This window comes from Bos mutus, chromosome 10 (assembly GCF_027580195.1).
Source record: "Bos mutus isolate GX-2022 chromosome 10, NWIPB_WYAK_1.1, whole genome shotgun sequence".
Classification (NCBI taxonomy): domain Eukaryota; kingdom Metazoa; phylum Chordata; class Mammalia; order Artiodactyla; family Bovidae; genus Bos; species Bos mutus.
Genome location: NC_091626.1, coordinates 27,036,179 through 27,062,616, shown reverse-complemented (window position 1 = coordinate 27,062,616; position 26,438 = coordinate 27,036,179). Strand labels below are relative to the sequence as shown.

At 45.5% G+C, this 26,438-nt stretch overlaps 1 protein-coding gene across 3 annotated transcripts in view; it reads left to right on the top strand.

Annotated features, from left to right (window-relative positions):
* SMOC1 (SPARC related modular calcium binding 1) overlaps nt 1–26,438 on the top strand; it is a 146,837-nt gene that overhangs the window by 74,165 nt on the left and 46,234 nt on the right. For all 3 annotated transcript variants that reach the window (XM_005905750.3, XM_070377651.1, XM_070377650.1), the window contains exons 4-5: nt 16,136–16,235; nt 18,338–18,385. In XM_005905750.3, coding sequence (XP_005905812.1) covers nt 16,136–16,235; nt 18,338–18,385 — 148 coding nt within the window. The remainder of the gene's footprint in view (nt 1–16,135; nt 16,236–18,337; nt 18,386–26,438) is intronic.

Below are 26,438 nucleotides of genomic sequence, written 5' to 3'. Positions count from 1 at the left end.
GTGCTGTTTGCTGCCAGGCATTGATTTTTACACTCATTAATCTTTACTAGAACCTTTTGAGGTGGTTATTAATACCCTTATTTATACCAGAAAACTGAGTTTCAGTGGGGTTAAATAACAAGTTCAAGGTCACTAAGGATTTGTACCCAGGTCTACCTAATTTCAAGGCCTATGCTCTTAACTTTTTTATGCTACCAAAGTGTCCTTGATGTATATGTAATTAATTTGCATTGCCATCGTTATTCCAGAAGTCCCCTCTCTGATGCTGTTGGCCAATCAATCAAGTAGACATAAAAAGTCCCTTTGCTTATGGAAATTTTTAAATATCCAGAAAAGTTGCCAGAGTTCTCTGGTGGTCTAGTGGTTAAGACTCCAGACTTCCACTGCAGGGGGCATGGGTTTGATTCCTCATCAGGGGACTAAGATTCTGCAACCTACAGGACACGTGCCTCCCACCTGCCTCTGTAAAAATACGTGTGTGTGTGTGTATATATACACACAGAAGTAGAAATAATAGCATAATGAACCCCATGTACCCATCACCCAGCTTCAACAATGATTAACACCTGGCTGATTCTGTTTCATCTTTATCCTATTTTCATCTCCTACGCCAAACTGGATTGCTTCAAAGCAGATCCCAGACACAATATTTTTTCATCTCAGACATTTGGAACTCTGCTCTGTTCTGGGTTATGAGCTGGTTGCTCTGGGGCATTCAAGAAATGCCATGGCCTGTGCTTTCAAGGAGCTTACATGCAGAAAAGATATGAAAACATACCATGAAGTAGCTAGTATATAAGACCCTACATGTACAATTGGGTGTATTTCAAATGCCCAGTTATAAGTCAGTAATTTGGAATTCTGAGTGATTTTATTATTGAGAAAATATGCAAAATAAAAAATTTATGAACATAAAAATTAAACACTTCTGAACATCAAAATTGAAGATTTCTGAACGTAAAAGTGCCTTAAACAAAGCAAAAGGCAAATGATGTATATTAGCTTTAATGAAAAAGGCTAATATTAGATTTAAAAAACTCTTAAAAACCAGGAAGAAAAAGATCTTAGTAGAAAAGTGGACAAGAGATATCAATAAGCAGATTATACAATAATAACAAATAGCCAATAAATGACTATGAATGATATTTTCCTTAGTAATTAAAGAAATATAAATACTAATGATGTGGCATTTTGCTTACCAAATTGTTAAAACTTGGAAAAGAGTAATATTCAGGCCTGGGTGAAGGGAAAGGATTACGCCCCACATCATACTTGAAAAAGTAAATTGGCACTGACATTTTATGAGAGAATTTTGCAATATGGGTCAAAAGTCCTTAATTGTGTCCAAATCTTGAGCTTGACGTTTCACTTCTAGGAATTTATTCTAAAGAAATAATTAAAAATATATGCAAATATTTAGCCACAAGGATTTCCATCTAAGTTCTGCTTATAGTTGCAAAAATTAGGAAACAATCTAATCTAAATATCCAAAATAGAGAAGTGCTTAAACAAATTATGACGTCGCCATACTGGGCAGCTAGTAGAATGATATGTTATAGACGCTCATTTCACACAGTATGTGTGTGTATGTGTTATGTATATATACACACATATATATGAGACTAACATATATATATGAGACATTCAAATATTCAAAAGAAAAAATATTTTCATTTTCTTCTAAATCGAAAAGCTGCACACACTTTGTAAAAAAAAAATTCTGAGAGTGTAAAAGTACATAGGAATAAAGGTAAAGGCAGTGAGTTCATCTCTTTGAAGTAGCAGCTGTTAAGTCTACAGCCCACTGGTTTTTCTTCCTTTGTGTACTTATCATTTTTGAGGGTAAAAATAATAAAATGTCATATATCACTTTCTAATTCTTTCTTATTATTAAAAAAAAATTGCTTATTTATTTATCTTGGACTGTGCTAGGGCTTTGTTGCCGCACAGGCCTTTCTCTAGTCGTGGCAAGCAGGGGCTACTCTCTAGTTTGCAGCGTGCAGGCTTCTCAGTGCGGTGGCTTTTCTTGTCGTCGAGCAGGGGCTCTACGGCATGTGGACTTCAGTAGCTGCCGCACGTGGGCTCAGTATTTGTGGTTCCTGGGCTCTGGAACTCTGGCTCAGTAGTTGTGGCACTCGGGCTTAGTTGCTCTGTGGCATATGAGATTTTCTTGCCATAAGAAAATCTGTGGGATTGAACCTGTGTCTCTTGCATTGGCAGGCAGATTCTTTACCACTGAGCCACCAGGGAAGCCCTCTAATGCTTTCCTATATTAATTATACTGTGATTTACTTATTTCCAGGTGTATTGCATATTACCCTATGTCATTTAAAAAATCACCGTATGTCCCATTGTATGAAGGTACCATGAATTCTGGAAATTTGGGGATTAAATTTCAGAAAGTTGAATATTGGGTCAAAAGGACATGCCCTTTCAAAGACGTTTGATGCATACTCCCAAACTGCCTTCTGTTGAGCAACGATGTAGTTGATTTAGTGGTTGCTACCAGATACATCCCCAAGCCATTTAATTTATTTTATGTAGATAGATTGTAGTTCTAATAATACTGTAGAGTATAAAACACCACTTGTAACATTACTGCTACATGAAAAAAATGTATTGTGTGTCCCACTTTAAGCCCCATGTTCCAGGAACAGTCTTTCTTGATATAGCTCTGTCTGGCACCCACACTGTCCCCATTTCTCTTCATTCCAATCTCTGCTCCCCACAGCAGCACACACATATATGTTTTTTTATTTCCCAAGGTTAGTTTTTTTTTTTTTTGTCGTATGGGTTTGGGGAGCTGTAATTTCTTCTTGATAATGTTTTGTTTAGAAGCTGGAAGTGCAAAGAGAAAGTTCTGTGGCTTTTGGCATAGATGGTGGGCTCCCCTTGTCAGCATTTCTGTAGCTCCTACAGTTTTCTCAAACCTGGGGACTGCAGCTTGTCTCCTAAGTGCTTGGGCTTGAGCTGTGAAGCCGAAGCCGGCCTTGAGGCTCCTTTGCAGTGACTCCTCTCCCCGCCCCCACAGTACAAAACCGCATGTCTTGCAACCAAAACCCCACCCCCACCCCGGCTGAGTGGTATGACTAGCTTGTCTTGGAAACACCTGTGTTTGCCATCTTGGCCTCCGTCTTCCAGATCCTCAGGAAGTGCTAAAGGTACGCTTTATGCTAAAGGTATGGATGCTTTGCATCACTTGTGAGCCTATGTGGACCGACTGTTGAACCTCTGATAAAACACTGGCAGGCTGGAGCACTGAGTATCATCATGGGGGGGAAGGATTTGTCCTGTCCTTGATGAGTCCAAGGGCTACATCGTTTTGTGTTAACGTGAGACTATCTTACCTGAAGCAATAGTGTGGGCGTCTCCTCAGTGCAGAGGGTTCTGTAGGTAAAGTACTAAGAGCCTGGCTGCATCCATAGCTGGACTCTTCTGAGCTTCTCTGGCCATATCAAGTTCCTTTGGATGCCCCAAGCACAGCCAGTTCTGTGTGTTTTATGGATGGTGCCAACTTTTTTAAAGCAGTCACACTGTTAAATATTTAAGTCCATCCTCTATGTACAGATGGCACAGTGGTCAGGAGACCCACCGTTGCGTCACTTGTCGCTCTTCTTTGTCCTTTTCTGTTGTGTTCAATAAACATATTATTATTGTTACAGTTTGAGCATCTACTGTGCCCAGAGCATCTTACTAGTTGTTCTACATGTGTTTTTCTTTGAATTGCTTTTGTTCCAAACAGCCAGATGCTGCATATGGTAATTTATACAAAAATGCTCACAACATAGCACATAACTGCTGTTCAGCAAATGTTAGTTTTCTTCCTCTTTGGGCTTGGTTTGCTCAACTGTATAATGGGGGAGCTAGCTGAGCTCCTCCAGAGGTCATCCTGTGGGCCAGCCACATGGTTTTATTATTTAAAATAGCAGCTCTATTAAGGTAGAATTCACATGCCATAAAATGTATCCTTTTAAGTGTATGATTCAGTGGTTTTTAGTATGTTTACAGAGTTGTGCAAATGTTACCACTATCTAATGCCAGAATATTTTCATCACCCAAGAACACATCCATGTACCCACTGGAGGTCATATGAAAGTAAATGTTTAATTCTGTAAATCATGGCAGGGACAGGGCCTGATGCCTCCACATGCAGGAAGGACTTGCCTAGTAAGTTACTCGTCTCATCTCTCACAAATAGTGGGAGCCACCACTGCCATCTTTTCAATGAAAGAACCCTGTGGGCACCCACAAGTACAGAGGAGGGCAAGATGAGGGTGGGTGGAGCTCCAATGCTGTATCTGTTGTATTCGGTGGTGACCTGCCTACTCCAACCACTGCTCTGTCCTCCTCTCCAATGGCTGCATGGCCCCTGAGCCTCCTCTCCCAGATTGGCTGGCATCATTTGCTTTGGGGCAAGTTGTAGGCTCTGGGTGCTCCCAACTGGGTATCTGACCTCCCTGCAGTCTCTGGTGAATCTTCCCCTAAGTCTATCGTGGAAATGAAAGGAGCAAGCCCTGGGCAGTACCCACAGCTGCTCTTCTGCAAGGGGGTGTACTTGGGAGGAAGGGATGGATGAGGCCTGCTTCTCTGGTCTTCCTGCTGCTCATGGTAACGGGGAGGCTCAGTGATGGAGGCTTCCATCACTCTCTCTGCTGTTCTTTTCTTTTTCAGATGATAGCAGTAACACCTGTATAGCACTTACTTTGTGCCAAGGTGTTTTCTAAGTACCTGACACCCATTAACTTATTCAGCCCTCACTATGACCTATGAGTAGGTACTATTGTATTCTTAATTAATAGATAAGAAAACTGAGCCATAGAGAAGCTGAATAGCTTTCTTGGAGTCACATAGCTTGCAAGTGACAGTCAGGATTCAAACCCAAGCAGCCTGGTGCCAGGATTCTTGGTCCTAACCATTATACCATACTGCCTCTTAAAGGGCATGGCCTTCTTTTATAGTGGTATTGCCAAACTGGAGCTTATCCAGGAGGATAACTCAGGTGAGCAGGTTGGAGAAATCATGTCACATGAGGAATAGTCAAAGGAGCCAGAGGTTGGTTTGAAGATGAGAAGAACCAATGGGTGGATGAGAAAGAGACAACCAAAGGGATGCATGAGGGCCATCTTCACCTTGGTCTGTGGATGCCAATTGCTTTTTCTTGAGTAGTCCCACAGAGCTGACCCAGGATCACTGAGTGAAATATTTAATGACTCAGATTCTGACTCAAACCCAGGAAGAACTTTTTACAAGAGGAGCAATCCACAGATGGAATATTTTACTCAAAGAGGACTTCCCATCCCAGGAAGAGGACAGACAGGACTCAAGGGGCATTCAGGTGGGGTGCTGTGGGGAAGGAGGGTGCTCCTGCACTGGGAAGGGAATTAAACTGATGACCTCTTGGAGTGTCCTTCATACCTACTATGATTTTATGAGTATAATATTCAGTCTGGTGGGTAGGCACACAGTTGACCCACAGCAAACCCTTCTTCAGGAACCTTCCAGGCAGACCCATTAACACACACACAGTCAAGGCTATTGCCACTCTGCTGTGGGTATATATGACATGCCAGGTGGTGACCCTGCAGGCGCAGGTCGTGACATGTGACACTGTGTCATAGTATAATGCTGCCTCTGAAGTGGGGGGGAGGTCGAGTCAACTTTTAAAGTCAACTAAACTCTTGGTGGCTCAGACGGTAAAGCGTCTGTCTACAATGCGGGAGACCCAGGTTTGAGCCCTGGGTTGGGAAGATCCCCTGGAGAAGGAAATGGCAATCCATTCCAGTACTATTGCCTGGAAAAAATCCCATGGACAGAGGAGCCTGGTAGGCTACAGTCTATGGGGTTACAAAGAGTCGGACACGACTGAGTGACTTCACTTTCACTAAACTCTTCTGCAAAATGGACAGGATCAGATTTTTTTTTTTCCCCTGTCAAAGTCTGGAAAAGTAAAAGGAACATGGGAGGGAGATATGACGGCAGAAAAGTTTAATTAAAGTGAAATCAGATATAGGAGGGCTTCCCAGGTGGCGCTAGTGGTAAAGAACCCGCCTGCCAATGCAGGAGACAGAAGAGGCAAGTTTGATCCCTGGGTTGCAAAGATCGCCTGGAGGCGGTCATGGCAACCCACTCTAGTATTCTTGCCTTGAGAATCCCATGGACAAAGAAGCCTGGCGCGCTCTTTGCAAAGAGTCGGACACGGCTAAGTGACTTAGCACGCACGCACGCACAGATACAGCAAGCAAGAAAGAGCCCCCACTCCTGCAGGCCACCCTTGTCCCACCACTGGCCGGATCACCACAGCTCTGCTCTGAACAAAGCTCCTACACAAAGGGACTTATTTTTCATTGGATATTTTGAAAACATAAAAAGTATTTGATACCTTCCCCCCCGAAGTGGAAGTAGAAGTGAACAAATGAGAGGTGCCGTGTTTGCTGTTTACAAAACCTGGGTCATTCTAGGCACCAAACAAGGGGGAAGAAGTCAAGAAAATAAAGTTCTTCTGGAACCCTGACACTAAGATTTGAAAAATATCTTTATGTGTGTGTTGGGGGGATGCTCTTTACACTTTTTGGAAACTAAAAAAAAAAAAGTTCTTCATCATGGATTTGGAAAAGTGGTCCTAACCCTGGCAAGTAGGTGCCAATTTGTAAATTTTGACCTTACTCTTAAGTAGCAGAAGTTCAACTTGGGGTACAGTTGTAGAATCACAGAAGTTTTGGATCAAAAGGGACCTTAGAGATAATCTGGTTCATATTTTCCTTCCTCTCCTTGTCTCAGAACATCCAGGGTTCAGATTCTACTTATAATCTCTCACCAAGCCATCATCTATCTTCTGCTTGATTGCCACCAAAGACAGGAAACGTATTACTACCAATGGCAACATAATGCGTTTTGGGCAAGTTTAGTTGGAAAGTCCTTCTCTGTGTTGACATGAGAGTTGTGATTTCCAATAGATGACCCCCTTTCTATCTAAGGGACTTACAGAATCCACAGAAATCTCATTTTCCACAAAAAATCTGAAGACAAACACCATTATGTCCTTGTAAAGTCCTCTCTTACAGCCAAGAAATATTTCTTTTCTCCCTGGCAAAGATATTTAGTTCTAGCACTCATTCCCATATCATAGAGACTTATGTCTCTCTTTCCTCTTGGCTTCTTTCCTCTGATTTCAGTTTGCTGAGTCAACCCCACCCCACCGCCTCCCCCTCCCCGGACCCTGCCCCACACCGCCACAACCCCACCAACCCTGCCCTTATAGAATGTCCTTCCCCAAACTGGATACAGTATTTCAGGTATGGTCAGAAAGAGCTTAGGAAAGGATGGTATTATCTCTTATTCTTAACTCTCTACTGCTTGACTAATATCACATTGGCAGCAATGTTACACCATCAAGTCATAAAAAACATAGTCAACAAGGACTTCCACAGAATTTGAAATTGAGGGGTTACCTTCCCTCCTTGCCTCTCCTCCATTAAATTCTGGAAGACCAGGTAAATACTCTAAAAAGAAAATCCCTCATTCCCCAGCAGACAGTCCTCCCTAGACTTGGCATTGAGCAGGAGACAGTGTCTACAGCCAGCAAGAATAGCAGTGCTTTGAAGCTACAAAGGACATCCTTTCTGCAAACGGGAAGGGGAAAAGGACAAAATCTGCTTGTGCTGAGTGCATTCTCTACATCCAACACTATTTTAGATGCTTTATGTATCTCGTCTCATTTTGTCTTCTCAATAACCTTCAAGGTATGCACCGTTAGTCTTGTTTCATAAATAGGCTTGGAGAGGTTAAGTGACTTTGTGAAAGTCACACAGAGATGGTGTTTAAACCCAGGTCATTTTGACTCCAAAGCCATGTTTTTCCTTCTGCATCCTGTTGCTTCTCATCCAAACCTGACTAAAGATGAGGGGGACATTTGTGGGATAACCTCTTCCAAACTGAGGGAAAAACAGCTCAAGCTAGCCAGACCAAAAGGATTACACCATCTCTCCTGCCTACCCTCGCTTTTCTCACTGCAGTCAAACATTATTCCATGTGTGAAATCACCCAGAAGCTTTAAGGCCACAATCGCTAGATGCCTGAATTAAAAGACCACGTATCATCAAAACAACTGGAACAGAAAAACTTTGGAAAGAAGTGTTGTCCCATGGCCCCTTGCTCCCAAATTCCCACCTAGAAAAGTGCTTATTTCTTGAGTATTTCATGATAAATGCTGGAAAGGATGGCGTGATGAAGTGTCTCTTAAAACAGTGGTGCTTGGAGTGTGGCCCTGGACCAGCAGCAGCAGCATCACCTGAGGACTTGTTAGAAATGCATATTCTCCAGCTGACCCCATCCCTAATGAATCCAAAACCTCTGTGAGCAGGGCCTAGCAATTTGTTTTCATAAGCCCTCCCCATGGATCTTACTGTGCAATAAGCAATGTTCTCTTGCAGCTTCTGATGGAGAGAGATTCTAGGGCGATAAGTGGCAACCTCAGATGGCCTGGAGACTCTAAGTCATTCAGCTAGGGTGCGTGGCACCAATGGAAAAACATAATTTTCTACAAGGGGTCCTATAGGGAATGCAGAAGAAAGGAAAATATGCCTGCTGAAAATACTGCACTGAAACTAAGTTGTTGGGTAGATCTACAGCAAGATGTTTAACTTTGTGCATTCGTTTAATCCAAAAAATCTACTAACTGCTTTGGAACAACTGGCCGATTAAAGAAAAAAATATGTTTCATAATCCCACTGCCAAGGAGAGTTAGAGAAATATCCACATGCCTTCTGCTTTTAGTTTAACTTTTTCCCGCTGGGAAATGTTCCTGTACATGATAGTAGTCATTTCATTACAAGTTTGGTAGTTGCTACTAAGAATGCTGAATCAAGCCTGTCTTTTTGCATATGGTTCACATTTTTCTGTTTTACAAAAGAAGCACAAAGAAGAGGGATGTGGGAGGGATGTAGCCACTGGGTTGAAGGTGCCTTGGAGGGGACCCCAGTTGTCAGTGAAGGTCTGAGGCAATTCAAGATGGATTTCTTAATAAATAGAACACGAGAGAGCATTACAGAGAAGGAGGTGGGGATTTGCCAGAGGGAAATTGTTTCAAGAAGAGTGAACTAAATGAAAGCCTGATACCTGGATAGTAAGAAAGTATGACTGGGAAAAAGAGAAATATGGCAAGGTCCTGCACATCATTATACTGCCCCCTTTTTTTTTTTTTTTTTAAAAAGCATGTTTCATAGAATGCTAATACTACCGTAGAATGCTCCTGAACTGAACTTGGGTTCACGCTCCCTCACCTATGCACAGCAAGGCCAATTAACTGACACCAAGTACAGGTGAAGGGATGTATAGCATTTATCACAGGGCACCAAGCAAAGAGAACAGGCAGCTTATTCTCTAAAGACCTGAATTCCCTCATGACTTTCAGGGCAGCCTTTTTAAAAGCAACATTTGGAAAGAAGGTTGCAGCTTGTGGGCTTTCTTTTGATTGGTTGGTGGCGAGGTAATAGGGTGATGTTTCTGGGATCTTAATCATCAATGTCTGGTTCCATCCAGTCTAGGGTCTATATGCTGTGGTCAGCATGTAGTCATCATCATCCATCTATCTGTGTGGGAGGTCATAGTTTCTGCAAAACAACCCAAAGATATGCATCAGATTATTATGTAGATTCCTTGAGGAGGAACTGGGGCTGTTTTTTAAAATTTATTTATTTTTAATTGAAGAATAGTTGCTTTATAGTATTGTGTTGGTTTCTACGAAACATCGACATGAATCAGTCACAGGTTTACCTATGTCGTCTCACACTTGGACATCACTCCCACCTCTCCCCCCATCTCACCTCTCTAGGTTCTTACTGAGCTGGAGCTGGGGCTCTGTTTTATTGAAGACCTATTGTTTAAGCTATCATTACTTTTCTTGCTTGACTGTTCTTCCTTTGTTTCTGCATTCTCTCACTTCCCTAGTTAGTAACTGCTTGAGTCTGCTCTTTGGAACTCAGGGAAGGCCTAGGAGACTAAAGCCTTTTTCTACAAACAAGGAATGGGCTTTGATACCTGAGAGGGCCACACAGGGTCTTGTTCAGTTTCAACTCCACCTTTTCTTTGATATTCCTCTACCCTCTGAGGGGAATACAAGCAGGACCAGAAAGGGGATAAAGTTTTGGATAGAGAGATTAATCATGAACTCAGCAGGGGAACTCAGTTTTAGGGGGATTTGGGTTCACTCACTCACAGTTAAGGGAAGTTCCAACTGTTAAAGAAGTTTAGGAATTGCTGCAAATGGTATCTTCCTCTTAGAGCTGAATTGTGAACTGATTTAAGGTTCTGAGAAGTCCTGCCATCAACAAATCTTTTTATTTTATTTGGCTCAATATATCCAAAGTTATTTGGCTAGAGAACCCCTTCATCCCCAATAATTCCTGGTCACACTCCAAAGGGCATCAACTGTATCCATCGCTATAGCAAAGTGACAGATAGAAAGATAGAGGAGCAGCAGCTTCACATTCCAGGAGAAGGGAAGACAGAAGCCACACTTGGGGAGACTGTTCTCCTAGGGAAGCTGGTAGGAAAAACAGCAAAAGTCCAACAACAAATAAGCTACTTTGAGATGTGAGGTGCGACCCTGTCCAAGGAGCCCCCCAAGAACAGCTAAAGGAAAGCAGGCTGGCCAGGGGGCACAGCAGAGGCCCCCGTGTTGTCATCTGAACTACTCCAGAAATGGCCTTCCACTCAAACTGGAGCAAAAGGCTCTTGATTTGAATATTTATCCCACTTCCTCCCCTTCTCCCTCAAAAGAGTTCCATTTTCCAGAGAATTACAAAGAATAAAGATACCTGGGCAGTTCCCTTATATACCAGCCCTGGGACCCAGGCCTTTCTTGGTCTCCCTTCCAGGTCTGGGGGACTCCCGTCTGCCAGGACTAGGTACTGGCCATCATGCTCTCTCTCTTGTCTCTGGGTCTTGGTTTCCCCATTTGTAAAGCGTTTGGGTGAGACTAGTGATCTCTTTAGATTTTTCTCCAGCTCTGTCAATTCTGAAATTTTGTGAGAGCTTGGAGTTTGGGATCTGAATTCCTGTGCTGTTATGAACTAGCTGTGATATTTGAACAAGTAACCTCTGCTCCATGCACCTCTCCTATGAAGGATTTGCACACTGGGTGACCTTGAGGCCCAAATGAGATACTGCCTCAGTCATGGCGGTGTTTGGAAAATCATTGTAAAGACAGAAAGTGGTGCTTTCCATTTGGGGTGTGACATGTGAGTGCTCCTTGGCTCTACATATGGCTCATCATCTGCTTTGCTTTTCTCATGGTTTCCTCCCTTTTGATGCCCCCATTGGTTTGTTTTGCTCTGTCAGCTGGTGTTTGCTCTGTTCTCTGCTCATCAGTTACTCAACTGCACTCACTGGCAGTGCGGGCCTCCCACATTTTCCCAGGTGTCCACAAGTTGGGCTAATGTTGAAGACTAACAAGCTTAAAATAATTTCAGATTTGTCTTCATTTGGACAGAGAGGTTGACCCGAAGTAAACCACTGGGCTGTTTTTGCAAAGGGCTTCTTGCCAAAAATATTTAAGTATATGAGTCAGAGATGAAATTTCCTACCTAAGAACACACTGCAGTCTAAGCAGAGAGTAACCTCACTTAGATTGATGTAAAAACACTTTTTGTCTTTTAAGGAAGACCCATCAGTTGACATTTTAACCTTCTCAAGGTTGTTCCAGAGTGGGGTAGGAAGAAATGCCATGGTTTGTATCTATACCTTTGTGGTTAGAACAACCCTGAGATCTGAAAACTGCACTAGATGCCAAACCCTAGAAATGGCCAGTTACCTTGTCAGTTCCTCTTGGTCCATGCTCTTCACATAGAGTAAGTCTGAAAGTTCATGAATTGGGGGCTGGTGTTTTGAGCAGGGGGAGATAGAACAAAGGTGTTGTTGTTCAGTTGCTCAGTTGTGTCTGACTCTTTGTGACCTCATGGACTGCAGCACGCCAGGCTTTCTTGTCCTTTACTATATCCTGGAATTTGCTCAAACTCATGTCTATTGAGTCGGTGATGCCATCCAAGCATCTCATCCTCTGTCATCCCCTTCTCCTCTTGCCCTCAATCTTTCCCAGCATCAGGGTCTTTTCCAATGAGTCTGCTCTTCAAATCAGGTGGCCAAAGTATTGCAGCTTCAGCTTCAGCATCAGTCCTTCCAATGAATATTCAGGACTGATTTCTTTTAGGATTGACTTGTTTGATCTCCTTGCAGTCCAAGGGACTCTCAAGAGTCTTCTCCAACATCACAGTTCAAAAGTATCAATTCTTCGATGCTCAGCCTTCTTTATGGCCCAACTCCACATCTGTACATGACTACTGGAAAAATGATAGCTTTGACTATATAGACCTTTGTCAGCAAAGTGATGTCTCTGCTTTTTAATACACTGTCTATGTGTGCCATAGCTTTTCTACCAAGAAGCAAGCATCTTTTAATTTCATGTTGCAGTCACCATCTAAACAAGGAGGATTGCTTATTAATTTAAAACAATAAAGTTTGCAAGGGAAGAAGGGAAACTAGGTAGGATTTAACATTTGGTCATGTATATATAAACCATTATAATTTACATCCTGATTGCTTTTCTACAAGAAACGTTACTTCTCTCTTCTGAGAGTAATGAAACTATTTCTATATGAAAATAAACTTCCCCTTCTTTTACTCAAACTTTTTCACACTTTTTGCTGATTTCAAATCGCCCCTTCCCTTGGGGCTGGTTGGAATAGAATGTTCTCTAGTTTCCATTGGAGAATCTGGCTGTGCTTTGAGTGCAGATAGTTGGCTAAAAAAATAACACCATGATAATAAAAATAAATAGCTAAGTTTAACTGGGCACTTACCATGTGAGCTAAGTGCTTTATTTACATTATCTAGTGTAATCCGCCCAGCAACTGAGTGAGGTAGGTATTATTATCTCCCTCTTTCTAAATGGTCATGGACAGTCTGAGGCTTGGTTTGACTACAGGCCTTTTCAAGACTGCAGAGGGTTGGAAAGTTCAGTGGTTAACTGGAAGTGGTGGAGCTGGTTAGTTAAGGCAGGCAGGCTACAGTCTGACTCTGTGACCACTGCTTTCTGTCTTCATATGACTTCTTTTTCTTCAAGAAGACATCTTGGAAACTTCCCAAGACAATTTGCAGACAGCCTGTAGGTGGAGAACTGTGGGTCCATTCACTTGGAGATCCTTTAGCAAAGGAAAGTGACCTTGCCGGGTGCTTCCTGCAGCGGTCTAGGTCCTCTGGGTCTTCTTTTGTTCACTGTTGTTCTTTCCTCTGCAGCACACCTGGGGCAGGTGTGCCCATAACTGTGGATTCCAAGCCTCAGAGGAACATGGCAACAATTCCTCATTCAAGCTCAGTTGTAAAACTCTGAAGGACTTAGAAGCAGCCTTCAGCCTGTGGACTTTGTCGTCTGGAGTCTATTCCTTGGAGCCTGGTCTGAGGAAAATGCTGAGGGCCCTGGGGAGAAAGCGGGGCTGTGTTTGGGCCTATGGGCCTGGCGTGGGGGCTGGGAGGCAGCATCTGTATGTCCAAAGGAGCACAGCGGGTACTCGCAGGTAGCATGTGGCCCTGGGGACCCTCGGAGCCCCAAGGTCAGATTATATCCCCTGGAACAAAGGTTTGGACTCTGTCTCTTCTTCAGGCATGTGCTTCTGTCCCCAGCAGCCTCAGCTGGGACTCTGCAGGCCCAGGAGGAGGGGCACTCTGTGTCGTCTAGGAGCCGGACTTGGGGGGGCGGGTACCATCCTCAAGAAAGAGATGCTGGCCTTGGCCGTGAGAGCCAAGGGGCCCCGGGTGAGTCAGCGTGGCCACTGGCCCCAGGGACAGACTTCCCCACGGAGGAAGAAGCAAACAGTCAGGCCCCATTAAAATGTTGCCCTTGGCGAGGAGCTGTCCCCTGCAGGCCGTGCTGAGTCTGAAGGGGTGGACTCTAAGTTTCCGGGAGTACTCCCCACCAGAGTCTCCCGGGCTTCCTGGGGGTGTCTGGGCCCATGTTGGAGGCCGGCTGGCCAGGCTCTCTGACACAGCCGAGAGCAATCTTGCCCCAGCCGTATCCAGCCATCGGCCCAGGCCAGGCACTGTCTCACACTCGCTGTTTTCCTGGCCAGTGCCCTCGAGGTTCGGTGCTAGGATCCCCGCTTTATAGATGGGGCTCAAAGAGCTAAGCAACATAACTGCCAAATCTGTAACTGGCTGGGTCCAGGATTCAAATCCAGGTGTATCTGGGTTGCTTTCCATTCCATCCTTAGGCCTCCTCGGAAGGTAGCACTAACCTGCCAGAGGACACTAATCCTGAGTGAGCATCTGGGGTAGCAAGCGTGATCTTGGGATTCAGGGCTTGTCTTCACGAGATGAAGCGGGAGTGAAACGTGGTCCTTTGGTGAAGGCATTGAACACAGTTTCCCTGCATGCGTGGTTCAGGTAAATGCCTTAATTATACAGTCATCATACTGGTAGTAGTGAGATGCCCTGCGTCTTGTTCTTAAATCCCAATTTCTGAGTGCAAGTGTGTAATGAAGCAACTAGTTTTGGGGGAAACTGTGGTGTTTGGTGCCGTCACAAGAGCAGAAGTCTTTTCTGTAGCTTTTCTGTCTTGCTGATAACTTACGGATTTTACAGAGGCTGTCTGACCTGTCCTTTCCTTCTGTACCCTGTATCCCTCACCTCTCAGTTTGTATGCTCAATTCTGATATGTCCTTGATCCCAAGAGGCACCTTTTCCCCACACTTTAATGGCACACATCTTGTAATTGAGGTCTACATTTAATGTGGCAGGGCTGTTTAAATTGATGTTACATTTTTAGGATGGATAGAGACCAAGAATTCAGGAAATATGATAATGCATGCATTTATTCAACTCATCAAATGCCTACAATAAATCTCAGGCATTGTGCTAGATGCTTGGAATATAGAAACAGCCAAGTTTCAGTCTCTTGCCTTTGGGAGGTCACAGTCTAATGGGGGAGATAGACTAGACACATCATCAGGCTCGTTGTAATAGGGGGCATTAGGGGAACCAGGCTGTGTGGAGGGTCAGAGGAAGGAGGCGGAGGACATAGGGAGCCTGGGACCACTTTAAGGAGAAGGTGTATCCTGAATGAGGTGGGAAGACAAAGGTTTGGGAGTAGGCTGGGATGGGTTGGGGAATGGTATTCCAGAAAGACTGACTGGTTGAAGCAAATAGAGGCTTAGAATCATAAGACACTAGGGTGTGTTTCTGAGTCTCAACAAGTTGCTTGTGGCTGGAATGGAGGATATGTGGAGACCTGGGGGTAAAACGGGGATGTGGGGAGAGCAGGGGCCAGATCATGGGGATCCCTAAGCTTGTGCAAATCAGCATCATCTCCATCCTGAGTCCGATGGCAAATCTTTGAGGTATTTTAAGCAGGGGATTGATGCCCAGATTTGTGTAGAAAGTGGGTGGAAAAGGGATAGTGGGGTGAGGTGGAGGAGGTGAGCAGAGTGACAACTATTGAAAGAGAAAGAAGAGTGACCCCGAACGAAGCCCAAAGCCTCGTTTTTATGTACTGTTCCCAGGCAGCGTGGACCTGACCATGGAGGCTTGAAGAAGATCAAGCCGTGGTGCAGCAGGGCATCTAGAACCAGCACCTGCAGGCCCAAGTGGTCTTAGCCCCATCAAGTGTGGCCTTCTCTCGGGAAAGTCACGTGATCAGTAGGCAAGCGGACTGTAGGAGCAGATGCTGGGAAAAGCTAGAAAAAGAAGAAAAGCCTTTCACTTGTCTCTGCTTCTTAAGGGTTGTATCAACCTACAGGGATGATATTCCAACTTGTACTTGCCAAGTTAGTTCACCAATCCGAACTTCTTACAAAGAGATGGGACATGCAGTGGACATTTCTGAGTGTGGTGTAAGAGATTAAGTGTTAAATGTCATAAGGAAACAGCGCGAAGCCCAAGATAAGTGGCTGTGGTTGTGCCTGAGAGTCACGCAGAAAACCGTGTTTTCTGGCCCATCTTCAAGGGACACGCTGGGGGAGGGCTGCTGGAGTGAGAGGTGGAAGGAGCGCTCCGCCTTGCCGGGGAGGGTTTGAAATGGATGGGAGGCCACTGTTGATACTGTGACCCAAAACTTATGGTTCTTTTCTACTTCCCACTTCCCGAACAGGTGCAGTGCCATACTTACACCGGGTACTGCTGGTGTGTCACCCCAGACGGGAAGCCCATCAGTGGCTCTTCTGTGCAGAATAAAACTCCTGTATGTTCAGGTACCGTAGGGAAGGGCGGGAAGAAAGAAAAGGGTTGGAGAGAGACGCCTTGGCCAGTCTCCTGCTTCTGTGGGTGGACCTTTGAAAGACTGGTGGTGGTTATGAGTCCTCTTCCTGGTCAGGGAGGAGTCCACCTGAGCGCGCTTGCTCTGTTGGGAGTTGGGTGATAGGGTCAGTATATGTCTCTGGGTATGTATTTCTTTATTTTGAGTTTAGGTTTCTGGTTCATTGCTCTTTTCCCAAGTATCAGCTGTAACCTCGAGAGAGCACGGTCTATAAGTTTATAGCTTGGGTGCTCTAGGTTACTAGAGACCCTAGGCACACTTTATCGAGATGGATTTCAAGATCGCACGGGAGTTCAGCATCAAAGGCTATGGCGAGCAATTAGTGATGCCTTTCACGGGTGCAGGAGAGGGAAGTGGTGGTCTATGTTGCCATATGCTTGCCACCGGTGTAACATACAGTGATGGAAAACACTTGTGCCAGTGGCCCTGAAATCCGGCTGTCATCAGCGGTGCCTGGGGAATTCAAAAAGAACCCAAATGTTGAGGCTTCTCCTTCAATATTTGGATCCAGTAGGTCTAGAGTGAGACTGGGAGTCTACATGCTTATGAAGCTTCTCAGGTGGTTCTGATGCTGAGACAAATTAGGGAACCACTCTTTCATAGCGACCCTCCTAGTAAGTCCATAGGAAAAATCAAGTCTTTTCTATTTCCAACTCTATGGGCATAGAGAAACTTTGTTCTTAGGTCAGTTTTGTGGGATTGTGTATTATGGATTTATAGAAGCCCTATACTTCCATTCTGATGGTAAGGAAATTCAAGTCACTCCCTTAATTCACTATGCAGCTCAGCCCATGTTAAAAAAAAGTCTGTCCCACCCACCAGCTGCTTCCTATTTCTCTGTAATCTGTGTATATGAGATTTTATGTATTTACGTATTTTTAATTTTTAAGTGCAAGCAAAGTATAAAACATTATTCTAACGCCTATGGGAAATTCCAAACTCCAGCAGTCCTGTCCTAACATTTTTCTTTTTCCCCTAAATTTATTCATTTTTTTCGACCAGCCCTGCTATATAAGGGGAAGAGTGAGTGGAAAGGGCAGTAAGTATCTACATTAGGAAACCAAAATTTGCAGGCCAAAAAGGAAAGTTTACTTTATTTGTGGTTTACATGGAAACTGGAAACCTTAATTGGGGTTGGTGTGGGGAGGGGGAGGAATGAAACCTTCTTGCAAATGACCTGGAAAGTTTCATTTAAAGCAAACAAATGTGCTAGAAACAAGTCATGCAGGGTAATATAATTGAATTCGCACAAAGCTCGTATATGGAGAAGGGATCGGATATGAACAGGGATGGATTTCTTCTCTTTTGTCGTAGGGACCTCCCCCGATGCCCTTCCATGCTTGAGCTGGCTGTGCCCTGCGTGTGTGGGGCAGGGCATCCCGGGGAAGGCAGGTGCAGCAGGCTCAGGACTGTCAGATGGGGGTTCAGGGCACCCGAGTACATGCAGGGCACCGCATTTGGCAAACCCACCCGCTACCCACCCTCCTTGAGGATCGGGCTGCGTCTAGAAAATTGTTTCCATGCCTCAGACTATTTTGGCCCATTCAGTACAATTGGGCCAACAATTTTCTACTTAATGCAGATGGAAAATCGCCGATTTCCTGCCCTCACCAGCAAGGGATGTCAGTCACTGCATTTGCAGTGAGAGGGGTTTTCTTTGCCGTCGGCCCTACTGACTGAATGTGGCTCAGAACGTGGAACTGGTGGGAAGTGGAGGCGAGGGGGCAGTGAGTGGAATGTTCAACAAAGGAGTTATGTGGATGTGGAATTTTGTAAAAATCTGCTCAAAACTATTGCCAGGGAGCCTGGAAATCATGGTTCATCTCAACAGTGCTGTGATACCAGTGACATTGATGTTAAACAAACCCCACTCACATGTATGTATGTACTCACTTTGTATATAATGTTCCTAGTTGTGTATACAGTATCTATATACATAACCATATGCTCCTAACAGCAGGCTTTACCAACTCTTTGAAAGAAACCAACCGCGATGCATTCTGAACGTCTGTGTTTTTGTTTCCCCTCTCACCCAAGGTTCGGTCACCGATAAGCCTGCGAGCCAGGGTAACTCAGGAAGGAAAGGTGAGTGGAGTTTCACGCTTTATCTAAATGTTTGCTTCTAAAGCCCGTCCAAGCAGGCGTTCTTGGACAAGATGGAAGGAGCCTGGCGTGAAAGCTAAAAGTGCCCTGCAGAGAATCTGCATTCTTGTTCTGTTCCCTCCCAGAAGCCCTGGAGGTAAGTAAGGCTCATCACCTCCCAGAATTTCTGAGCGAGATGAGCAGTGCACATTGCAGGGGAGGACCCTGAGACCCTTGGTTCCTGGGAAGTTCAGTCAATCAACTACCGGTGTGTAGCCAGAGTTAAACAGAAAAGCACAGCGAAGGTGGGCATGCCCAAGTCTACCCAGACTCTTCTATTTTGGAAACCCATCTGAGCATTTTTTTCCCTCTTTGAGTCTCCTTGACAATTGTTCTGGCACATCCAGAGTCTCTTCACTAAGACTAGCGTGCTCCATGGGCATGTGACCTGGGCAGCTGTGGTCCCGAAATTCTTATTTTGGTCTTGAACTTGGGTTTTGTCAGTGCAGTGCAATGGGACAACTAAGCGTGCATGTGGGCAGTAGAGACACGGGTACTGTGTGCATTCACTGTGGCTTCATTGACAGATGGCTTTTGTGATGAGGGCTACTGGTCTTCCATAACCTGCTTAGAATTTTCATTTTTCTTTGCCTAGAAAGTAAGAAAGTATTTGTTACTCAGTCGTTGTCTGATTTTTGCCACCCCATGGAATGTAGCCTGCCAGACTCCTCTGTCCATGGGATTTCCCAGGCAAGAATACTGGAGTGGGTTACCATTTCCTTCTCCAAGGGATCTTCCCAACCCAGGGATCGAACCTGGGTCTCCTGCATTGCAGGCAGATTCTTTACTGTCTGAGCCACTAGGGAAGCCTTTCTTTACCTAGAACAATGATAAATAGCGAGTTGAAAAACACCATGACAAATCAAGAGAGAGACCATGGAGGAGAGGATCAGACTTAATACTTTAGTGTCTTTCATGGCACCCTTTCTCCTGTGTTTTGAAGAAAAGGCTTTTTCACTCTGCACTGGGCCCTACAAATTGTGCAGTTGGCCTTGATGAGGGCATTTATCTAAGTGCTGGTTAGTGGACCAACCGACATGAGGAATGGGCCTCTGGGATGTGCTGACCATACTTTCCAGTATGGAAGACGCTAAGATTCGCCACTTCTTACCTCCAGAACAGCATACACACAGACAGCTGGTGGTTGCATGGAAAACAGGTTTCAATCTTATTGCCCATGCAAGCACTCCAGAAGCCTCATTTTGGGGTCTCAGGTAAAACCCAGGTGGGAGATCTCAGCTGAGTTTGAGCCCTCCTACTTGACTCTGAGCCTTGGGAGCTTCATGCTCATAAGAGCTATATGGAGAGTTGGGCCTGCAAGGATCAGAGTAGGGCAAGCAGGCTTATCCTACACTGCAGTCACAGAGAGGCCAGGGTGAGGCCCTGGCCCTTGCCCCAGCTAATTCCATGGGGACCCAAAGAGGAGGCAGAGTCCCTCTGCTTGAATGGAGGAACTGAGAGTCTGGAGAACCTGCTCTCCCTGCATGCAGGTGCTCCAAGAAGATAGGGAGTAGAGCTTGGTGATACCACCTCCTTCTAGAAACCATGGACCAAAGGACCCAATGGGCTGCTCCCCTACCAGCAAACTGGAATGAGTAAGTGGGCAAAAAGAAAGTACTTCGCAGCCCCAGGGAGACAGCCTTGAATGTTGGTGGTTCCCTCCTAGGGGGGAAGGCAGGAGAGGGGATAAACATTTCTTCCTGCAAAGATCTGAAATCATCAACACTGTGAGTGGCATGTCTGCTTGTAATTGATTGGGGTTGGAAAAGGGAACTGCCTTCAGTTTTGCTTGTTGCCACTGAAGTCTTCAGGAGCATAAGCTTTAATCCTGAGCATGAGGTCCTGGTGGTAGGAAAAAGAAAGAGCAGCCATGCAGAACAGACCACCCAGACTTTCCCCACCAAAGGGAACAGAGTGCATGATGCTGGATGAAGCACCTGCCCCAAGAAAGGCCAACCAGAGGATCTGGCTTTTAAACTGCACAAGGAAATAACTTCCCAGGTTGTCTTGTATGTTGTGAATGATAATAGGAATCAGACCGTGCTCACAGCAGGCTCTTGCTGATCCAGGTGGGAGAAGGCAGGGGAATCTGATTCCTCCAGGGAGGGGGGTGGATAGAGTGTGAAGCCTCAAGTTCCTACCTCTTCACTCCCTTATCCCAGCGGGTTCCTCTGTTCCAGATGGTGGTGTAGGGGCTTCCTCTTTGGTGCAAAGGCCTGGCAGCGGGGAGGGAAAGATGCTAGGGCTCACTTGCCCCCTGGAGACTTGACTTCTGCCCAGTGGCCTCTCTTTCCTTCTACTTTGGAGGGTTCCCAGAGGTGCTGCAGTCTGTGGGGTCACAAAGAGTCGAGCACAACCGAACAACAGCAGAGGTGTTGAATCTCTTCTCTTTGTCTGCCGTGGGCAGGGCAGTGAGAAGCCACCTGTAGGAAGGCCCACCTGAAGCCACACCTGTCCAGGAAGCTGGGGTTTGAATGGGGACAGGGTGCGAGAGGGCATTGGTAATATCCTGTGTCGGCCCCACCGAGGTGCCTCTTCAGCTGCCACTTGAGAATGGAATGTGCTCCGGAGGGCAGCAGGTGGGAAGACACAAAGGGCCCTTGTCTGAGCTCGTGCCCACATGGGGGGTCTCCCAGAAGGCATCTCCCCAGAGCCGCAGCTCCAGAGACCTGCCCAGAGGGACGCTCGGCCCAGAGGACGTCCAGAAAGAAGGCGAGGCTGGGGGTCTGGGTGTGTGTGCGTGTGGGGGCTGGGGGGGTGGGAGCAGGGGAGGAGCACACCCAGCTCTTTCTTTCCCTACCCTTCTGCCTTTTTGAACATGCTCCATGGACCGGACTTGGAGGGATCGGTTCTCTCCGCCTGGGAGGAATGAAAAGGCGTATTGTGTGACGGAGGGTCTGGTTGCCGGCCAGGAATCAGTCCTCTGAAGGCAAGGAGGAGAAAGGCAGAGTGGGAGGAGGCCCGGGGAGATAGCAGGAGGCAGGAGAGAGGGAGAGAGGCCAGGCGGTAGCAGGTCACAGGCGTCTGGCCAGCAAGCAGGTCTGGGTCGCTCCTGCTCCTGGGTCCACAGGTGTGGGGCCCGAGGGGAGAAGTCGGGGGAAGGAGGGAGGGAGCCCCGGTTATCTTACCCAGATGCACGTGCTGCAGGAGAGGAGGAGGGTCAGAACTTCAGACTGTTTACTTAATCCCCTGGAATGTCTTCACTGTGCTCTGTTCTTTGGGCCCCTTGTGTTTCCCCGGACTCCTTTATGGGCACATGTGTGGTAATTAACACATGCGGGGTAGGTCCCGGGCCATGTGTTTGAGTTTCAAATATCCATTGATCTGGGACACTCCCATCCTGCAGCCGTCCCTTCTCTGATGGTCCTCACCCTCCGAGAGAAATGGAAGGGGTATGTGTGCATTTTGGGGGGTGGGGGCACACGTGCATCCACATGTGTTTTATTGATGCTGACAGAGGAATATCAGAAGAGAGGAAAGGACCCCCAGCAACCCCTGAGTTCTGACCATCTGCTGCTAAAATAGTTGAAAGCTACAGAAAGTGAGAGGAAGGAATTTGGGGTTTCCATTGAAGTAGAAAAGTGACTGGGAAGCAAAATGTGATTTAGAAACAGTGACTTTACCCTGAGCAGCTTCTCCTGGCCCACCAGGGCTTGTGGATGTTCCTGAGGTGCCTCTTTCAGGGGTCTAGATGCTAACAAATGTGGGCAATTTGAGGGAGTTTCCAGGATAACCTAACAGAGTCAAGGACTGGTCCTAGGCTTCATTGCTTATGAGGTGCAGTAAGGATGTTCTCAGCTTCCAGTGGGGTGTTGGTGGGGCAGGTGAAGAATGGGAGACTAGTGGGAGAGGACTTGGACAATGATTTCTGGCAGTTTCTGGGAACTTTTTCTCCGGAGCGCCTAGGATACGTGGCCAATGAAAATTTAGGATCATAGGGAGTTTTCTGCAGTTTACTCTTTTCTTACTTCTAAGAGCTCTGGGAGTGAGCAGTGTAAGGAAAGTGAAAGAAGAATAAAAACATTTAGAAAACTGCTCTCTTTTCTGCACGTGCTCCTGTATTTGTCAAGCCAGTCTTGGAGAGAAGCGGAACTTCCAAAATACAACTCATAGAGACTTCTTTTATTGCGCCCCCCACCTCCCGCCCCTCCACTGACTGCTTCATAGCATGTGTTCCAAGTGAAGAATGGATCACAGTTATTTTTCCAGAGTCCGTCTCTGGGTCTCGGATTTGAGGATCTCTCGTGGTGTTTGGTCTACAAGTTGATGCCAGCTTGGACACCTTGTCACTCAAATGGTGGAGCCATCAGCACTCCCTCTTAGGGCCGAGGGATGTGCTTAGGGCAGGGATGATGGATGGTAGGTCTCCCAGATGAAGGGGCTCATGTGCTCTCCAGCCTCCGCTCTCATGGGGGTTAAGTACACCTGAAGGGGTTTCCTTGCATTGCCTCGAACCTGGTGGAGGTGTGCAGAGTCAGCTGTCTCAGAGCATCCTATACACAGAATGTCACCCCGTTCACGTGTCTTTCACCTCTTCCCAGCCACCTCTTTTTTCTCTTCTCTCAGCCCAGAGAGGGCAGCTACGTTCATAGGTGATCTGTCAGCCTTGCCACCAGATGGCTTAAGTCTGATTACCCTCCAGCCTGGGCTGGATTTGAATGGATTTGAATGGAGATGGGCAACTGATGACCTCTATGTGTTGACCTCGGCTCACATTGGATTTCCCTGTGGAGAACCATTCATTCTGATGCGTGCCTGCTACAAACTGTACCTAAGTAGCTCCAGGCCCATGAGATGCAGCTCTTTTCTTCTCTGCATGCAGTCGCTGCTGCTGGCTGGTGTCTGAGCCACCCTGACCAAGCCTGGCATATCAGTATATCAGTTTCAAAGAGATCAGTTGCAGAAGCGGTGTGCATGAGTGTGCTTAAGTATTCACGTGTGCCCCTCATCTCCCACTACCCACAGTTCATTATTCCCCCAGCAGGGAGTAGCTCCATCTACTCAACTGCCCACCCTCCATCTCAGCCCCTATTCTGTGGTCTCCAAAAGAATGGAGGATACCTGGTTTCCAAGGAGTGGAGAGAAAACAGGGTTTGTGATCTGGAAAAGCCCTCTAGCCGTGGATTCTAACGAGTGCCCCGGTGTTGTTAGTGACCGCTGGTGTTTTATACATGGCTGTTTCATTCTTTCATTCAACAAATATTCATTAAGACTTCAGTGCCAGCTTTGTGACAGTCCCTGAGGACCCAGTGGTGGGTGAAATGTAAGAGCCCTCAGCTCGTGGAGCTCACACTCTGACGGTCTTAGCCTCTTCTTGTCGAAGGCATCGTCATGGAGGGAAAGCCTCCCAGAGGAGCACAGACTTCTAGATGCTGGGATACTGGAAAGCAGGGGAGGGATGGCAGGTGGCTCCTCCAAATGCCCTGGCCAGTGGCTTCCAGGATTAGAGCCTCTAAGGAGAGACCCCTGGAGGAGGCTGCCTGGGATGAGCATGGTCCACTGGCAAGTTCTTGATTCTTCTGCCTGGTACCTTTGTGGGGCCCCCGAAGTCTAGGGGACGGCTCCGAGCTTGCCTGGCCACTGAGGATATGTTCCTTGGCTGAATGAGTTCAGTTCCAAGTGTGGCCCAGCAAGCTGGAGGGAGGCAGGGATATCAGCCTGTGGGTGGACAGACAGGCCTTGGGGCCACATCTGAACCACTCTTCAGCCCTAAGTAGCTCCTGTGGTCAAGGCCAAGGAGTTGTCACTCTCCGGTCCTGTTGTACCTGTCGAAGGAAAACCATGAGGTTCAAGGGCTGCTTATTCTAAAATTTATGTGGAAAGGCAATGGTGGTGTTGTTGGTTAGTCCTCAAGTTGGGTCCGACTCTTCCCGACCCCACGGTCTGCAGCACGCCAGGCTTCCCTGTCTTTTACTATCTCCCAGAGAAGGCAATGGTACTAGAGTAGCTGAAACAGCTTTTAAAAAGAAAGTGAGAGGAATCACTGTATGTGATTTTTTTAAACCAAGATATCTTTAATATTTTACTCCCTTCATGACCCTTTATGAATTTTCAATTCATGCTTTCCTTTGGTCATCTAAACAAATGTGGTGACTCCATATTTTTAAATGTCTATTTTATTCTGTTTTTATTTTTGACTTAGTTTTTTAAGAGTAGTTTTAGGTTCACAGCAAAATTAAGAGGAAGGTCCTGAAATGTTCTATATGCCCCCTGTCCCCACGCATGTGTCACCTTCTCCACCATCAACAGCCCCCACCAGAGTGGGTACCTTTGTTACAACTGATGAACCTAAGTTGACACATCATTAACACCCAAAGTTCACAGTTTACATTAGGATTCACTCTTGGCGTCGTATACTCTGTGGGAATAGACACAGGAGTAGTGGAATATCCACCACCACAGTGTCATATAGAGTATTTTCACTGTCTGTTGACCTAAGGATCAACAAAACAGAACAGAGAACCCAGAAATAGACCTACACAAGCTCGGCAAACTGATTTTTGAAATGTGCAAAAGGAATTCAGTGGAGAAAAGATAGTCCTTTCAACAAATGGTGCTGTAGCAATCAGGCACCCAGTAGACAAAAACAAAAACAACTCCCCAAGACCGTCAGCCTAAACCTCACACCTCATACAAAAATTAACTCAAAATGGCTCTTGGACTTAAATGTAAAATCTAAAGCTATTACAACTTGTATAAGAAAACATAGGAGAAAATTTTTAGAACTTATAAGTAGGTGAACCTTGAGCTTTAGTGTTTTAGAATACCAAACATGTGATTCAAAAAAATTTTTAATTGATAAATTGGACTTAACCAAAATTGAAAACTTGCTTTCAAAATATCTTGTTAAGGAAATTAAAAACTACAGACTTGGAGAAAATACTTACAAACCACCTATCTGACAGAGGACATATGAACATATAAAGAATGCTAAAAAACTTAACAGTTGAAAACCAATTTAATTTAAAAATGGACAAAATACTTGAATAAGCTTTTCACCTAAGCACATATGCAGAAGGCAAATAAACACACAAAAAGATGTTCAACGTCATTAGCTATAAAAAGTGCAAATTAACCAACAAGGACCTATTGCATAGCACAGGGGACTAGACTCAGTATTATGTAATAACCTATAAGGGAAAAGAATCTGAGAAAGAATATGCATATATATGTGCATAGCTGAATTGCTGTGCTGTACACCCAAAGCTTACGTGATATTGTAAACCAGCTATACTTTGATCAAAAATTGTAAACTGCAAATTAAGAACATGGTAAGATATTACTACACACCTATTAGAAGAGCTAAGATAGTGACAATACCAAATGTCACTGCAGAGGAACTGGATCTTTCATAAATTGTTGATAAGAATGTAAAATGATACAGCCACTCTGGAAGACAACTTTGGAAGTTTCCTAAAAAAGTAAACAACAAAACATATGCTTACCATATAATCTAGTGATTGCACTTCTGCTTATCTATTCCAGAGAAATGAAAACTTATGTCCACACAAAAACCTGTACACAAGTAGTCACAGCAGCTTTATCTGTAATAGCCAAGGGTGAAAACATCCCAAATGTCCTTCAATGGGTGAAACAAACCGAGGTGCGTCCACACCGTGGAATACTACTCAGTAACGTAAAGGAACACACTGTTGATACTTGGGGCAACAGCTGGATGGATTTCAAGGCATTAGGCAGAGTGAAAAAGTCCAACCTCCAGAGATCGTCTACTGCATGATTCCATTTATATAACATTCTGAAAATGACAAAATTATAGAGATGGAGAAAGGGTTAGTGGTTACCAGGGTTAGTGAACGATGGGGTGGAGAAGGGGAAGTGTGATTATAAAAGGGTAGCACATGGGATATCTTTGTAGTGATGGACTAGTTCTATATTTTGATCGTGGCGGTGGTTGCGTGAATCTGCACATGGATAAAATCGCATAGAGCTACACACCGCCCACCCAACCAGACACCCAGAGCAAGTCCACGCAAAA